Source organism: Arvicola amphibius, chromosome 12, assembly GCF_903992535.2.
Source record: "Arvicola amphibius chromosome 12, mArvAmp1.2, whole genome shotgun sequence".
Lineage (NCBI taxonomy): Eukaryota > Metazoa > Chordata > Mammalia > Rodentia > Cricetidae > Arvicola > Arvicola amphibius.
Window position 1 is genome coordinate 137,019,891 of NC_052058.2, and position 17,289 is coordinate 137,037,179.

Here is a 17,289-nt window from a genome sequence, read left to right on the forward strand (position 1 = left end):
GAGGGTGCTGGAGTTGGGTGGCAGGGAAGCACCTAGTGGTGGCAGGGATAGGGTGGGCTCATCCAGACAGGGGGGCAAGCAGTTGGAGAATTTCTGCACTTGCAGGGCTGAGTCCAAGGTTCAGGATATGGTCAAATGCAGTGAAATCAGTGTGCTCTGGGCTGATGGCTACATCAGAATGAGGGACGCATGAACTCAGAAATGGCTACCGCCAGCCTGCCCAACACAGAGCACATTCCCTGCCCTTCCAGTTAGGCTGACTCATTGCTGGTTCCCTAATTGTCGGAAATTAGAGGGGAATTGCTGGCTGTGAGCTGGTTGGATGTATGCTGTCATCCTCTGCTTCAGAAACTGTTAATCCTTGTGCTAGCTGCTCAATAGCCAGGCGGCAAGGAGAGGGCAGATGTTCTGGGGGTCCAATGAGGAACTATGTTTGAATTAGTCTCTATCAGAAATGAGAAGAAACAATCGTATATTCAAGCAAAACTCATGAAATGCAAAGGCACTCAACACCAGCAGCCTGACACCAAGTTAAAAGACAGTGCCTCCTCTCTGAGCATGACTTTGTCTTTGCTGGGGACTGCTGCTTTCTTTCAGAAGTCGCCTTGGTCATGGAGTTCTAGTCCCAGCAACAGAAAAGTAATAAATACACTGTCAGGCTGCCTGTGTTTTATTCCCCTGTTCTTTCCTGAATGGGGCACAGTACATGCTCAGCCAACATCAACGGAGTGAATGGATGGACGGACACCTCTTTGCTGCAGTGCCCTTGCTCTCCTGCCCCCGCAGAAGCAGCCAACGGAGCAGCAAAGGAGCAAGCTGCCCGGCCTCTGCTCCTGGCATGTGGGCTCCATCTTTGGCAGGAGCTATTTTTAGAGCAGCCCAGATGAGCTCATGCTGCTGGAAAATCTCTTACCGTCAAGACCTCTGTGCACTGAATCCCATCCACTTTCCAGCTGCCTTCCAACCAGTGCCAACCACCCCCTGCTCTGAACAAGGTCTGCTCAGCCACCCTCCACACCAAACGTGCTTTGTTTCCTCTTCCTGGCAACTCAGCCCCTCCCCAGCTGGCAACCTGCCGGCCCTCCTCCCATGTCTGTGACTGAAAGGCCTGTCTGCCAGCCTGCGATCTCTGCACTCAGGATTCATGCTCTGGGGTTTCATGTCTACACCTTCATAGTCAGGTATAAAGCACAATTCTACAGCTCCTGGAGAGGGTAGAAACTCCTGTGTGGTTCTGTCTTCCCTGGGCTGTCTAAACCACATGGAGACACTAGCACAGCTGTGTGTGGAAACTGGCCGAGCTGCTTACATGTTCTCCCTCCCCACCAGGGTTTGTCACACATACAATAGCAGTGGTGCACCTAAAACTTTATGTCCTATCTGTTACAGGAGGGGGGGCTTCTTCCAGGAACACCTTACTGATCTATTAATCTCAGCTTCCCTTCCCCTGGTGCCACCAGGATTGTAACATGAAATGCCACCCCGTGTCACAGCTCCACGCAGCGGTGTCAGAAGGCTCAAATGAAGGCCTCTATCATGGCCATTAACTCTCTTGTCTCCGTGCCCGATCTTCTGCGGGGGAACAGGATGGAGGGGCAGGCTTGGGCAGCAAGGGTCTGGGTGCCTCAGCAAGATTTGCCCGATGCCTGGCTCACTGCCTTCCCGGCCCCCAGCTTCCTCTCGGCATTCTGGCTCTTTGGGTGACTGTTAAACCCCTGGGGTGAGTCACGACTTCGAGTATCCTGCACATCTTCCAGCAGCACGCTCACCGTTATCAGGCCTGTGCACAGCCATCTGCACTTTCCAAGTGGCTCTGCTTAATGAGACAAGTGAGCGGACGTGAGCAGATCGGGCACACGGATGGGAAGACTGTGTAACAGCTGCAGATGCTTCCGAGGCTAAGGTGGCAGCGAGGGACGTGGGGAGGAGAATGATGCAGCAGGAAGTAGGGAAATGAGGTTACACTTAAAAAACAAAACTAGAAACGACAGGAGAGGCACTTAGGAGGCAAAGCACCTTCTCCACTGGGCTGTGTCAGTAAGCGGAACTGCACCACCACCGTGCAGTTACTCTTTCTGCACATGTTAGAAGCGCTGGGCTTTAGCAGTTCCGACAATAGGAGTAATACTTGCCGTCTCATGCATTCATGATGTTAGTTCCAACTGCAGCTAATTATCCCCAGTATGGATGCATTCGAATTATAAAATGTGGGTACTTAGAATCCTAAAGCCCTTATAGTAGGGCTGAGCCCTGGCCGTGGTCATGACCTTGAGTTGCCTGTCCCCGTGAGCCAACCACAGATCTGCCTGGTAACTCTTACAGTAAACCAAGGAGGCCGCAGAGCAAATGGGTGAAATGTGTCAGTCCATGATACCAAGCTGGGACTCTTCTGAAAGGTTAATGTGACAGTTACATGTGAGCCACAGCAGAAATGGCTGGAGTTTCATCTGCTAACACTCCAGAGCAAAGTGAACAAACATGACTGAGCGCCCATGGATGGCTCATGGCTGCCTTCCCTGCATGGCTGGCTCTGAGGCAGTACAGGAGGATGCTCTCCTTTGATGTCAGGTAAGAGAACCAAGATAGGGCTGTGCTGGATAGCTTTATGTCACCTTGACACGAGCTAAAGTCATTTGAGAGGAGAGCTCATCTATTGAAAAAAAAATGCCTCCATAACTTTGGGCTGCAATTAGTGATGGATGTGGGAAGGCCCAGGCCATTGTGGGTGATGTCATCACTGGGATGGGGAAAGCAAAGGCATGGGGAGCAGCACCCCTCCATGGCCTCTGCATCAGCTCCTGCCTTCAGGTTCCTGCCCTGTCCTTCCTATTCCTGTCCTGACTTCCTCCAGTGGAAGACTACATTATGGGAGTGTAAGCCAAACAAACCCTTTCCTCTCCGGCTTGCTTTCTGGTCATGGTGTTTTGTTACAGCAGTAGAAACCAGAGCTAAGACAAGGGCCCAGACTATGGTGCTAGGAATAGGCTTTACCCTCTTAGCCCACCATCCCTGTGTGGAGAGTTACTCAGGAAGGTATTAAGTATGGCAGCAGGAGCTAGGTGTATTCATTAGGAGTGCCCCCCAGTGCTCTCTGAAAACAGCCTTGTGTGTTGGTTATGAGGTGTGGGCCAACAGGAGGTTGCACACATGCTTGTGGGGGCTGCTCGCCAGTAGCAACCTTGTCATGAATTAGTGCTTCTTAGAGGAGATGTGGCTGTGGTATGACACTTGCCAAACATGTACAAGACCAGGGATCCAATCTCCAGTACTACACAGACACATACACACACACACACACACACACACACACACACACACACACACACACAGAGATACATTCACACAGATACACACACATACACACTCATACAGTCACATAGGCACAGATACACACATGCACACATTCACACATTCACACACACATAAATACACACTCATACAGTCACATAGGCATAGACACACACTTAAATAATACTTCTCACGTTGAGAATCTCAAATAAAAATAATAGAAGAACGACGGGTAAATAACACGAGCCACAACTGAGCTCAACAAATGGAAATGCAGCCAGAATTGAGATGTCAAAACATGTTACCATAACACTGAGGTCGTGGTGAGTGGCACATCACAGAACTGCAGCAGAGATTTCATAGAATCCAGTGGGATTATGTTTCAGAAACTGACAAACCGATTCTGAAATTCACAGGGAACGACAAGGGGGTGGAATTTTCACAACCAGCTTGGGAATAAAGGAAACTGGAGGATTCTCACTCCCATTTTAAAAGGGACTATAAGGGGGTGAGCAAGGCTCTGTGGAATTGCTCTAAAGGTAGACACGAAGGCTGATGAAAACAGAACTGAGAGCCTCTAGATAAACCCATACATCTGTGGCCAGCTGTTTATCACCAGTGACACGGAGCCAACTCCATGCCTTAATCTTTGCAATTCAACAAATGGTGCCAGGAACCATGCAAAACTGGACCGTGCCTACAATATACAGTGCAACCAACTCAAGATGTTCCTCAACGTCAAACTAAGTCTGCAAAACTCTCAGGAGGAATAATTTTAATTCCTTGGGAGACAGGATACCAAAAGCAGAAGCAGGAATGAAAAAAAAAATTTCAGTGGGCATCACTGAAATTAAAGTGTTGTAGTTTGGGAGCTACCACCAAGGGTCAAGATGATCACCAGAACAGGCGAAAACACGTACACACCGCACATCTAAGGAAAGACTTTTATCCAGAGAACACAGAGAACTCCATGACTCAGCAAGAAGAGACAATTCCAGTTTTAAAAATGGGCAAAGTCAGTCTGTTTCTCCACAGAAGATCTATAAGTAGCCATCAGACACACAGGAAGAGAACCACCATCATTGATCACTGGAAAAGGGCAAATCTAAACTACAATGGAACACCACCTCCCAACCACTAGGCTGGAGGAGGGGCAGGGAGGAAAGGCACTTACTTCTATGCAGTTGTATGAGCTCTTAGATATAATGGGTACACCAAAGGATCACTGTGAAGCTTTCGCGTTTGTCTCGTCCATGCAGGTTTCTTTATGTACCACTATGAAATTTAGCTTCGTCCAGTGATCACATATTATTCCTTTAATTAAACGACTGAATGAAATGAAGTACAAAGTCTGAAAAGAAATCTCAAAGCATCTCCTTAAACATCCTGGTTCCATTTTTTTGGGATGTGTCCACAAACCTACTGGGTCAGCCCACTTCTTCTAGGGCCAGCCACACTCCATATGGCCACCCTGTGTCTAAAAAAACTGACTTCTCTATATTATATGATCCATCCTCTCAGCAGTTCTGGAAGGATGGAAAGGCTCAAATACTTATAGAGCTATGAACAGCTCTACCTTCTGCCCCTTCGCCCCACCATGCTGCTGGACCACACAGCTCAGTCTGACCAGGAGACCAGAATGCTGCCTGTGCCTCACCAGCAGGAAGTTCAGTTACTCCTGTTTCTATGCCAGGAGGTTTCTGATGGCAGCTTGTTGGGGCTTAGATGTGGTCAGTCCTTCACTGTCCCCGTGTTGGAGGCTTGGTCCTCGGCTTGGTGCTTCTGAGGGATGACGTGGAGCCTTTCACAGGTGAGGCCTCCTGGGAAGGGTGCGGGTGGTGGGGGTGGGGTTAGGTGACTGGACACAAGGCCTTTGGAAGGAAGTAATGTTGGGCTTTTGTTCGGAGAGCTTGTTATGAAGTATAAGCCTTATCTCACCTATCTATCTTTGCCCATGGAGATGTCATTCACTATGCTGGGACACGGGGGAGGAGGGGTCTTAGTGAGTGCAGGCACCATGCTGTTTTGCCCTTTGACCTTCTAAACCATGATTAAATAACCTCTGTATAGGAGTTTACCCTAGGGTATTTCCTTATAACAGAACAATAAGACATAGCCTTTGTGTTTCTGTAATAATCACAGCACACCACAGTTAGTAAAGTACAGTAAAGCAGTACTGCACTTGCCGTCAGCGCTGTGATGACATCATTACTGTGGGGTCATCATAATGATGCCACAGTTGTGATGTCACTAGTGTGACGTCCAGTAACTGGCTGAAACTCCTACCATCTTGAACAATGAAGACAAAGCTGGGGCATCGCAAAGTGGTAGCGCTGTTTCCTAGTGTGCACAAGGATCCCAGCACCGCCAACAAAAGTCAATGGAGGTCAGCAGGTTGTCCTGTGAGGCCCCTTTCCTGGGTGAGGAAGCTACTGAACAAGTAGGTTCAGGGATGTGCTCAAAGGCACCATACAGGCAGAAGCAGTGGGACTCAGATGCAAACATGCTTGACACATGACCTCAGGCCTACTTCTGCTCTACACGGCCACCAATAAGGGCAGCGTGTACTTTGGCGTAATTGTAAATGCTTACAGAGCTAGACTATGCCTTATTCTTCTTTAGCTGGCGATTTTCATTTTAGTGTTTAAAAGTGGGGGGATACAAACTGCCATCGTCTACAGCCTTTAGTTCTGTTAGTTTGGTTGAATTAGTGTGATATTTACAGATCAACAGCAAAATCCACCGAGGTGGGTAGAGCCTTCTGGTATTTATATTTAACCTTTCCTTTAAACAGCAAGCTGGAGAAAATTGCCAACACAAGGCCTCCATGAATGAGGCCAAAAGTTCATCAGGCTGAATAACTGCTTAATTAGACACCTTCCAGAACACCACGACCTCTCAGAAAGGTCAGCTCGCTATGACAGCTGCGTGGATGTATGGTGTGAGCACCAGGCTGCACGCCACATACAATTAGGACCAACGGAGGCTTAACATATCGGTGATGATGCTCTCTGGCCTTATATCTTGATTAACGGATGCACTGCTAAAGGACAGGCGAGGAGGAAGATTTAAAAAGGAAAGCCCACTATATGGATAACTTGTCTTTAGTGAAATGCTTAAAACATTGGGTAGAGGGCACAGCAGTCTTGTGGGCCAGGTTGAAAGACAAAGAGAGCCTGTGTGGCTTGTCCCGGCCAAACATTGTGGTGTTGGGAGGTGGGTCTAGTGGGAAGTGCTTGGGTAAGAGGGCTCGACCCCACCTGAAGGGATTAATGCTACCTAGAGGGAGTGATTTACTCTAATAAGCAGGGTTAGCTACCACTGGGGGACAGGGCTGTTAAAAAACAAAAAGGTTAGCCCTTGTCCTGTTCTGTCCCCCACATGCACCCCCTTCCCTTCTGCCATTTGCCATGAGGTTTACACCAGCAGCCAACCGCATACAGTTGTGCAGTCTTGGGGTCGTCACCTCCCAGAACTGGATGCTAAGTAAGCCTACTTTCTTTGTAAGTTACTTCGTCTTGGCTATTCTGTTACAGTCAGAGAAGACAAAAGCAGGGGGAGAGAGAGAGAGAGAGAGAGAGAGAGAGAGAGAGAGAGAGAGAGAGAGAGAGAGAGAACGCAAATGGGAGGGAGGAAGGGAGAATGGGCACAAGTGACTCCTACCCTTAGCAACAAAAACCAATACCAATTTCTTTTTATTATGAGTTTCAAAATAATGTATTGAACTCTAGGTTGTGGTCCATTCATTCTGAGACAATGAAGAGCCATCATGACTTATGAAGTGTGTGTTTAGAGATGTTTATTAATAAAAACACGACCCCTGCTCTGGCCTTACCACTCCCATGGGAGCAGACGGTTTTTTTTTTTTAAAGACTCTGACCATGACACCAGATGAGGGGCACTGGACCATGACCTCAGGGTTAATTAGCAAATTTCAAAAGCAAAGAACAGCAGTTTCCCAATTTGAGAAATCATTTTCTAACAGCTCCAAACTTCTTTTTATTACAGAGAATTCTGAAGAATAAGGACAGGCCTCATTCTGAAGTTCCCAGAGGGTGTCCAGCATGGCAGGATTTTAACTTAGTCAGGGACACGTTCCAGGTGCTTGGAGTGGGGGAGACTCTATCATAAACATGGAACTCTGCTGATGTCTGAAGGAAGGCCATGGCAGCAAAGATACAGAATCACCCTCTTCGGGGTGCATCACAAGGTGACTCTAAGGGTCTCTGAGCAGTGTGGACTGATAGAGCCCATGCTTCTCTAAGCAGAAGCAGAGAACACAAACACACCGGACTCCAGTTGGTTAGAGGATAAAGGGCTGGGCTGGCCACTCTGAGAGGACCTGGGCAAGAAGGGGGTCACTCACCATCTGAAGGACATCAGCAGAGACCATCTGCATGCAGCACATGGCTGTGGCCAATGCGCACACGATGGTGGAGAGGACATTGAGGGCACACACGCTGAAGAGGAGATCCTGAAAGAAAAAAAAGGAAGGAAAAGGGTCAGTTCTTCCTGACCACCCAGATGCAGAATCCAGGGCACACAGTAAGCCCAGGGCAGCACCACATGAGCAGAATGCTCGTTTTGTATGTGGCTGTATTTTATTCACACTCAAAAGTAGCCTTTAAAATACACACATTTGTGTTTTTAGTATGCTGCTCAAACTGTTTTTTTTTTTTTTTTTTTTTTTTTTTTGGTTTGGTTTTTCGAGACAGGGTTTCTCTGTGGCTTTGGAGCCTGTCCTGGAACTAGCTCTTGTAGACCAGGCTGGTCTCGAACTCACAGAGATCCGCCTGCCTCTGCATCCCGAGTGCTGGGATTAAAGGCGTGCGCCACCACCGCCCGGCTCAAACTGTTCTTAATTATAAAATATGTCTTTCATAATTTGGGTAATTCTTAGGTAGTCAGTAAAATAGCTGAGAAAATATTGGGATGTTCATGTCAGAAGAGGTGAGTAATTTTTATCAGTCACAAAGTGTAGCTCAACAATGATGAGTGTTTAATAAAATGCCAAGTTTTTAAATGACTTTTTTTTGTATTTATGAAACTGTACATTCCCATGTAATTGTCAGAAATAATGCCAAGTTATCATGTGTGCCCAGTGGTAGCGTCTTGCAAAAACCACAGCTTAGCTCACTAACCCAGCTAGGATACTGACAGCCCAGTCAAGACATGGAACACCCCAACACTGTGGCTCTCCTGGGTTCCCTCTTAAAAAGAAACTTCCCTCCCTCTGCCTGCTTCTCACTCCAAAATACCTTCTGTTAACCATTAGCTTGCTCCTCAGTGCTTGTTTCAAGAATGTTACATGAATAGAATCACAGAGCCTGTGACCATTTGCAATTGTTTCTTTTTTAAAATATTTATTTATTATGTATACAATATTCTGTCTGTGTGTATGCCTGCAGGCCAGAAGAGGGCACCAGACCTCATTACAGATGGTTGTGAGCCACCATGTGGTTGCTGGGAATTGAACTCAGGACCTTTGGAAGAGCAGGCGATGCTCTTAACCTCTGAGCCATCTCTCCAGGCCCAACAATTGTTTCTTTTTTTCTTCTTCACTCCGCACAACTGTCTTATGATCCACCAAGGCTGCGGTATGCATTAACAGTCCTTTCCTCTTTATTGGTGAGTAGTATTCCACTATATGGATGTACCACAATTGATTTAACCTGGGAAATCTGCAACTTGGGACTATACGAATAAAGCATGCATATTTTGTGTGGGTGTTTATGTGAATGGAAGTCTTTATTTCTCTGTAGCAATTATCCAAGACAACAACTGCTAGGTATAGTTATTGCATAGTTAATTTTGCAAGGAACAGCGAACCATTTTACATTCACGCCCATAATGCATGAGTGATCCAGCTTCTCTGCAGCATTGCAGACGTTTTGGGTGGCTTCTAGCTTAGCCGTTCTGATGGGCCTGTGTGGATTTACATTTCCAGCCCTATTTCCAATTTCCCTGATGTATAAAGATGTCGAATGATTTCTTCTCGCTTGCTGTTTGCCATCTGGTTCCTCTTTAGTAAAATGACTTTCAGGTTTTGCTCATTTTCCCATTGGCTTGTTTGCCCTTTCACTCCTGGCTTTTAAAAGTTCTTTATATCAGTTCTTTTCGCAGTCACATGAGTTGCAGATTATTTTCTCAAACTGCAGCATGGCTTTCCAAGAACTTCCCATGGTGCCTGGGTTTGAGGTGCAATAACAAAAATGTCACCAGATGTGTGACTACAGAAACAAGACATTTGTCTCCTACCTTTGTGGGCTAAGGGTATAGAGCAAGGTATTGCATCTTCTGGCTGTGGCTTCGCCTCATGGGAACAGGGCAGCAAGTTCTCTGGGTTCTCTAAGGACTTGAACCCATGGAGAACTCCACCTCAATGACATCATTTTGTATGGAGTCATGATGCTCTAATAATGTCATAGTAGGGTCAGGATTTTAGCATTTCAGCATAGGAATTTGGAGGGGGGGTATCCAGTCCATTGCCAGTTAACTTTTCATAGAGCACCAATTTCCAAAATCTCTCTCTCTCTCTCTCTCTCTCTCTCTCTCTCTCTCTCTCTCTCTCTCTCTCTCTCTCTCTCTCTCTCTCTCTCTCTCTCTCTCTCCCTCCTCTTGCCATGCTTTCAGTGCCAAGTCTGTCTAGCCCTAAATACTTAAACATTTTCCCACGTTTTTTTTTCCATAAACAATTTTAGAGTTTTGTTTATGTCCATGCCCATGGCTCATTTTGAGATAATTATTGGATAAGGTTTAAGTTGCAATTCATTTTTGTCCTTTTAATTTTAATTTCCATATGCTCATTGTGAGTATATAGAAATGTGGTGTGTGTGTGTGTGTTTATGTGGTATATTGTGCTCTTGAATTCATTAGTTCCAGTCATTTTAAAAAGACACTTTGGCATTTTCTATGCAGGGAATTAAGTTCTCTGCAGATATTGATTCTCTGCACTTCACACGCTGCTGCCCACTTGCCTTGCCTTAGAGCACTAGCTGGGACTCTGACCCCTGGGAGTTGCAAGACTGACGAGATGGCAAAAGCAGACACCTTCACCTTGTTCTCCATTGTAGAGGGTCTACTCCACGGCATTGGTCTCTGTCTTAGAGGGTCTATCCATGGCATTGGTCTCTGTCTTAGAGGGTCTATCCATGGCATTGGTCTCTGTCTTAGAGGGTCTATCCATGGCATTGGTCTCTGTCTTAGAGGGTCTATCCATGGCATTGTTCTCCGTCTTAGAGGGTCTATCCATGGCATTGTTCTCCGTCTTAGGGGTCTACTCCACAGCATTGGTCTCTGTCTTAGAGGGTCTATCCATGGCATTGTTCTCCATCTTAGAGGGTCTATCCATGGCATTGTTCTCTGTCTTAGGGGTCTCCTTCATGTCATGGTTCTTTGTCTTAGAGGATCTGCTTCATGGTATTTAACTGTCCAAAGGCAATTCATTCTTCTTTGGGACAATGCCATAAATATTATTTACAAAAATCCTATTTTTACAAAAAACGGGGCTGGAGAGATGGCTCAGAGGTTAAGAGCACTGTGTGCTCTTCCAGAGGTCCTGAACTCAATTTCCAGCGGCTACATGGTGGCTCACAACCATCTATAATTCAATCTGGTGCCTTCTTCTGGCATGCAGGCAGCACACTGCATACATCATAAATAAATCTTTAAAAAATGACCCCAAAGATTCACAAAATTGACCAATGATCCATCACTCAACTCTAGCTGTTTTTGAATAGGCAAAACACTATACACATCCCAAAAGCTACCAGTAAAGATTCTCTTCACAGACAAACAACAGTATTCAGGGTAGATACAGTGATCTATCAAAGGGTGAGCATCCCTGAGAGGAAATAAAAGATGATTCTCTCTGTGACTGACATTGTGCATGCATGTGGGTGTCTGTGTCCGTCTGACTGTCTAGTCCACCAGAATTTCCAGGGCTTGTTCCTGTAGTCATGAACCAGTGTCTTTAATTCTATAACACCTTCTAGGAAGTCTGTCACTGCAGAAATCACTGTCTACTCCCTTTCCTTGGAACCTCAAGGCCAACTTGTGAGATAGAAAAGGGGTGTGATTCTGACAATATTATGGAGTGTAAATTTAGCGCATGGCATTTCATGGCTCTCAAGGTAGTAGAGTCCAGTGTAAGTGGAGCCAGAGGAAGGAGTCTGGGTTTACGGTCTAAGCAGTGCTCAGTCTGTGACTCATGGTTCCCACTGTCATCCCCGCCATGGTGACACCTCTAAACAATGTGAGAATCCAAGTCTGCCCAGCCCTGTGAGCCCAGGCTCTGTGTCTCTGATCCTTTCCCATAGCTCTGTTCCTGGCCTCTAGTAGTTTCTTCCTCAGCATATGGTAACAGTGTTCAAGAGAATACCCAAGGGACACTCTCCACAGACCCCACAGTTCTGTCTGTATGCAGGTCTCCCCTCTCCTGCACTCTATCATAAGAGCTCTATTCCATGTCCTCTCCTGCACTCTATCATAAGAGCTCTATTCCATGTCCTCTCCTGCACTCTATCATAAGAGCTCTATTCCATGTCCTCTCCTGCACTCTATCATAAGAGCTCTATTCCATGTCTTGGCTATCTCATAATTTCAGTTGTGTTAACCCACCTCAGGAAGTCTCGGGCCGGCCTCCTAAGTTCCTTTCCTCAGCACTGAGCCCTGGGAAGTTTCTTCTTCAGGAAGTCAGCAAGAAAGGGGACACTGAGGGACTCCCCATTTTTGCTGAGCTCTCCCAGAAACCACAGTCTTTTATTGCATCCCCATACATTTTGTCTATTTGGTGGTTCCTCCATGCAGGAGGTAAATCTCATCCCTGGCTACGCCATCTTGGGAAGAGGTTTTGGGTGGTGATTTTTGGTTTTGGATTCTGGCATAGCTGAGCAGGCCATAAAGTTGCTACAGCCACTCCATATGCCCCTTCTGCTCCTCAAGCCACTAAAGAAAGAACAGGATGGGGGTTTGAACATGGAACAGAACACATACACAGTTCTAGAGAGGGGATAAGGAGCTCAGACTGTGTTTTCAACTCATTTAACTCAATTAACCAATGAAAATGTGTGATGTTGGAGTGGCAACAAGAGCTTCATTTAAAATGACTGAGAAAGTAATCTGAAGGCAATAGCATAGAACCTGAGCTTTAACAGGGCTCTAAAGTTTGGAAACACTGAAGAGACTGATGATATGCTATTGTAGAGGGATGCGAGCCATGGCCCACCAAAGTATGGAGATGGTGCCTGAGCCAGACTTCAGAGCCCAAGTCAATACAGTGTGGCTATGTTTTGTTGATCAGTAGGGTGGTAATAAATGAGGATGAAGAGATGACAGGAGGCCATCCTTGTTAGTGTAACCTGGGACTCCAGCCCCAGGGTCAGGGGGTGATGGGAGATGACCATTTCAAACAAGCATCATCTGGGACATGGGAAGTACCATCCATAGACAAGCTAGAGAGTGGTTGGCAAAGCAGATCTGTAGCTCATGATGGTGTCCAGATCTGGAGTTGGAGCAGAGTTGGAGCTGTCCCATGACCTTGACCTTGAGAATGTTCCTCACGTGTCCAGTGACCTATATTTACTCCCATTTCTAGATCCATCACACTTCAGGGGTCAGGGTACCCCAACCAGTGCCCTGAAGGAGACGCATTCTGCAATGAGATCACCAGTTTTACCTTATGGGGACATTAGAGAACACTCTGGAAGATTATACCGGACTCTTCATTATATATTTTACATGTGTCTGAGGGTAATTCCAAATTATTACTAAAAGAGTGATCCCTATCAATGCAGCATAGCTAGAAATAGATTGAAAACTGGGAAGTTCAACTTCAGTGACCGCATGTCCCACTGTCACTGAGATGGATACCCTGAAAGTCTCACTAATTTCGCATCCACTTCCACCAGCCTTAAAAACCTCTCACGAATACACACCCCGAGGCGAGCGCTGCCTTCTGTCTTGTGAAATGTGTTTATCTGAAACACATTCCAGAATGACTTCTTCCCCACCGCCCCCCCCAGCTGCTTCTCTAACAACAGAACGCTGGAATTGGGTTTAATGTTGCTTTACAATTCCTTTTCTGGTTTAAGTGACACCTTCACCGCCCGGCAGCTCCCTCAGGGCCTCACGGCAAATGCTAGAGTTCAGTCTGTAAAATCCCTGTCCACGGTCAGTGGAAATTCAAGCATGGAGACAGCGCGTCTGTCAGTGCTGATCACGAAGCTGGCCGCTAGACACTTGCCACCACTACCTCCCAGGTTACTAATCTAATTCTTAAGAAACTCCCTCACAGAACACATCATGCATAGAACAAAAACAAGAGGGAAAAAGTTGTAGATACTCAGGCAAATCTACACACGACAGAGTCTCCAAAGATTCTCTGCACTCCCAGTAAATCTGGATTCTCCCAACACAATTACTAGAGACGGGTGTCAGCCGTGACAACTCAGATGCCTCCACATCAGGAAACTTGGAGTCCAGGGCTTTGATTCCTTTGCCTTCTGGAAATGTCCTTGCGCAGATGGCAAGCCCCTACAACCCTTTCTGTGCATCTGTTCACTAGGTTTTTCTCTTTTGACATGTTTCTTTCTGTTGGCTGAGGCATCTGGCTGGGCAGCCTAGCACATGAAACAGGAGGTGGAGGATCATAGATACCTGATGTAACCAAATGTGGAGTGGGGTTGGGCTTTGCCTGGCTTGTCATTTTAGATACCTACGCCTGTATTGTTTCTATCCTGGGCATGTCTAACACTAGCTATGTTCCCCTCTCCTACCAGACATTTATTTATCTGTGTGGGGAGGTAGTCAGCCATGGGTGTGGGCACACCTCCAAGTTCCTTCCAATCTAGATCTTGAGTGCTCTGTGCAGCTCACTTCCCTGGGATGACTTTGCAATAATCAATTCTGAAGAAATAGGAAAGAGGTGACATGTGTCCCCAAAGTGTAGATTTACTACATAGGCACGGACTCCCCAAGTTCCACATTCCTCGTCCGTCACCAAGCTTGCTGTGTGCACAGGCCTCTAGGCTGGGGACTTTGACTGAGGGCAGATCAGTCACTCTGGTCAGTGCTTCTGTTGGGAGTGTTCAGACTCCCTGTCTCTAAACCAGGACTCTCCTGTCTTCTGTCAGAGAAATAATAGCAACCAAGAACAGGCTGGTTTGTTAATAGCAACCAAGAACAGGCTGGTTTGTTAGTTTAAAAGGAGATAAAGTCATAGACTCTATGGGAGAAATAGAGAACATTCCAACTTCCATCTGGAAGGACAGCAAGACCAGAGACCACGTCTTCCACCACTGTAGACGGCAGAAAGGCTTGTTCATGGACATTCATTTGAAAATTTTTGAGCTACCTCACTGTACTCTTTTGAATTTTAAGTTCAGACTTGAAGAAAACAATGTATTTAATTCTTATATTTCTAATCACACAGAGAAAAAAATTAATTTAACCTTTCTATAAAGTAATGCAGAAAATGTCTCAGTAAAACAAGACACACAAAATAACCCTCTCGTTTCTGGTAGTATAATCAATGTGTGTGTGTGTGCATATGTATACTGTGACTTTAATTTCCAACGTTTTTCCCAATGAATTTGACAATCACGAAGCAGATGCTGAACCACTGAATTTGCTTCTGTAGAAGGCAGTGATTGGATCCTGGACAGCCGAAGTTCAGATCCTAGGAAAGGAGCTAAAACCAGGCTGCCCTATAAAGAAGGTGAGTGACACTTTCTTATAGAACTTAAAAAGAAAGAAACTAGTAACGACAATCACGAGAGTGTGGCACAGGCCCACTGTCTGTGAAGCTCCTATCCATGGATTCAGTCACCCGTGGATGGAAAAAAAAGTCACAGGGGGAAATGGCTCTACAGAGAACATGTACAGACTTAAATCATTTATTTATTTCTAACTATTATGGGAGTGTGAGGGGGAACTTTGGGGGAGCCGATTCTCTCCTTCCCCTGTGAGCTCTAGAGACGAACTCGGGCTGTCAGACTTGCAAGGCAAGCCCTTTCCCCCACTATACCATCTCATATACCCCATGTGCAGACTGTTCTTCCTGTCATTAGTCTTTAAACGATACAGTCGAATAATCATTTGCATAGTGTTTCCATTGCTAGGTACCATGAGAATTGTACAGGTCGCATTCTGACACTGTATAGTTTCCCTGAGGCACTTGAGCATCTTCAGATATATCCTGCAGATACCAAGGGATGAGGGCGTGGCAGAAGGAGAGAGAGGAAATAAAGACATATTTAGCAGAAAAGAATGCAAAGAAATATTAGAGCTTGGTCTGTGACTAACACGGCAAAAATAGATTTTGATGGAAAGAATGAATTAGCCAGTAACACCAAGATAAATAACTGCTTATACAACATGCATGAAAAGATTAATAAGGTGAATGAGAAAGGAAAGTTAATACATAAGCATACCATTATGCTTAGACAATAGCAATGGACTTCCTAAACAAAACAAACCTCACACAAATGATAAAAGCAAATAGCTGATAAAAATCCATCCACAGATATGAGTAGCAGTTCTCAAGAGAAGAGTGGGATGGTGGACAATTATCTGAAAAGCTCATCATGGATGACCAGCTGGCTCAGTGGGCAAATGTGCTTGCTGCCTGACCTGAGTTTGATCCCTCAGACCTAGGTGGTGGGCGAGAATTGATTCCCTGCATGCTGTCCTTTGACCTCCATACATGCACCAGCCATCCACGATGCACATATGAGTATAAATACACACACACACACACACACACACACAAATAAATAAATAAATAAATAATGGGAAATAGAGAGATTTCAGCAATAGCTGAGAAACGTACATCAAAACCACAACATAACCTGCGGGACAAATTCTACAAATAACCTTGCCAAGTACGGCAGCGAGCCAACAAGGATGCCAAGACGTTTCAGGTGGAAGCAAATGCTTTGGTATTATCTTTTAACGTTGACTGTTTCCACTAGTCTCCTTGGGATGCACTCACCTGTGGCTGTAAGGTGGACACACAGGTGTTTGCTCTGACCAGCTCTTCTGCCGACATCAACTCTCCTTCCACAGGGCAGGGTTGAGCACACTGTGGTTTACATACAGATGGAAAATTCCCGAGCAGGGAAAACAAGCTACCAACACACAGAGCTCATGAGGGGTTCGTGGAAATGAGCTAGTTATAAAACCGGAGTGAGTAAGGTGGAACAGAGTTGATAAAAAGTAGGAAAATGGACAAAGAGCAGAGGAGTTCACAGAAAGAGCCGAGAGACATGACACACGGTAAATCAATAGGAAAGGTTGGGGTCACAGTCAATGACACCAGGCCCATCATTTTATGTATCTCCATCAGCAATGTCACACCATTCACAAGGGAGAAATTAAAAACCATAAATCTGCAATATGCCACTGCAACTTCTGGATGAAAACATGAAACCAACCTGCAGCTCTGAGGGAGAGGAGGGTGGGTGCGCTCGATTATTTGTGAGTTTTGCCCATGCAAATTTGGCTACTTGCTAAGATTTATTTTTAACTCCAAAATGTCTCTCTCCCTCTCCTTTCCTGTCTCTGTCCCCATCTCTGTCTCTCTTTCTCTGGATGCATGTGCATTGTGTATTGTGCGGGTCTGTGGTGTGTGTGTATGTGTGTGCAGTGCACGCACCCATGGGTGTGTGCATGCATGTGGAGGCTATAGCAGGATGTCGCATGCCTTCCTCTATCCCTCTCTGACTTGAGAAGGGGTCTCTCAGTAACCAGAAGCTTGTCCTCTGGCTGAGCGGCGGGTCAGTGAGTACTTAGGATCTGTTTATCTAGCTTCTCCCTGATGCTGAGGCTACGGGCACGTGTAGGCAATCATGCTTGGTTTTCACTGGAGTGTGGTGCATCAAATGCAAACTGGAGTCTTACACTTGCAGAGCACCTGCCACTGAGTCATGTCCTCAGCCCATACGGACCGCCCCCCCCACTGACTCCTCTCCTCAAAGAAACCCTGTCAGAGTCATAAAATAA

The 17,289-nt window shown here is 46.0% G+C and overlaps 1 protein-coding gene across 1 annotated transcript in view; it reads right to left on the bottom strand.

The window, feature by feature from the left end:
- The window catches only part of Fam189a1 (family with sequence similarity 189 member A1), a 403,077-nt gene that overhangs the window by 21,959 nt on the left and 363,829 nt on the right, over positions 1-17,289 (bottom strand). Inside the window, exon 5 of the mRNA XM_038313821.1 lies at positions 7,655-7,762. Within this exon, the coding sequence (XP_038169749.1) occupies positions 7,655-7,762 (108 nt within the window). The remainder of the gene's footprint in view (positions 1-7,654; positions 7,763-17,289) is intronic.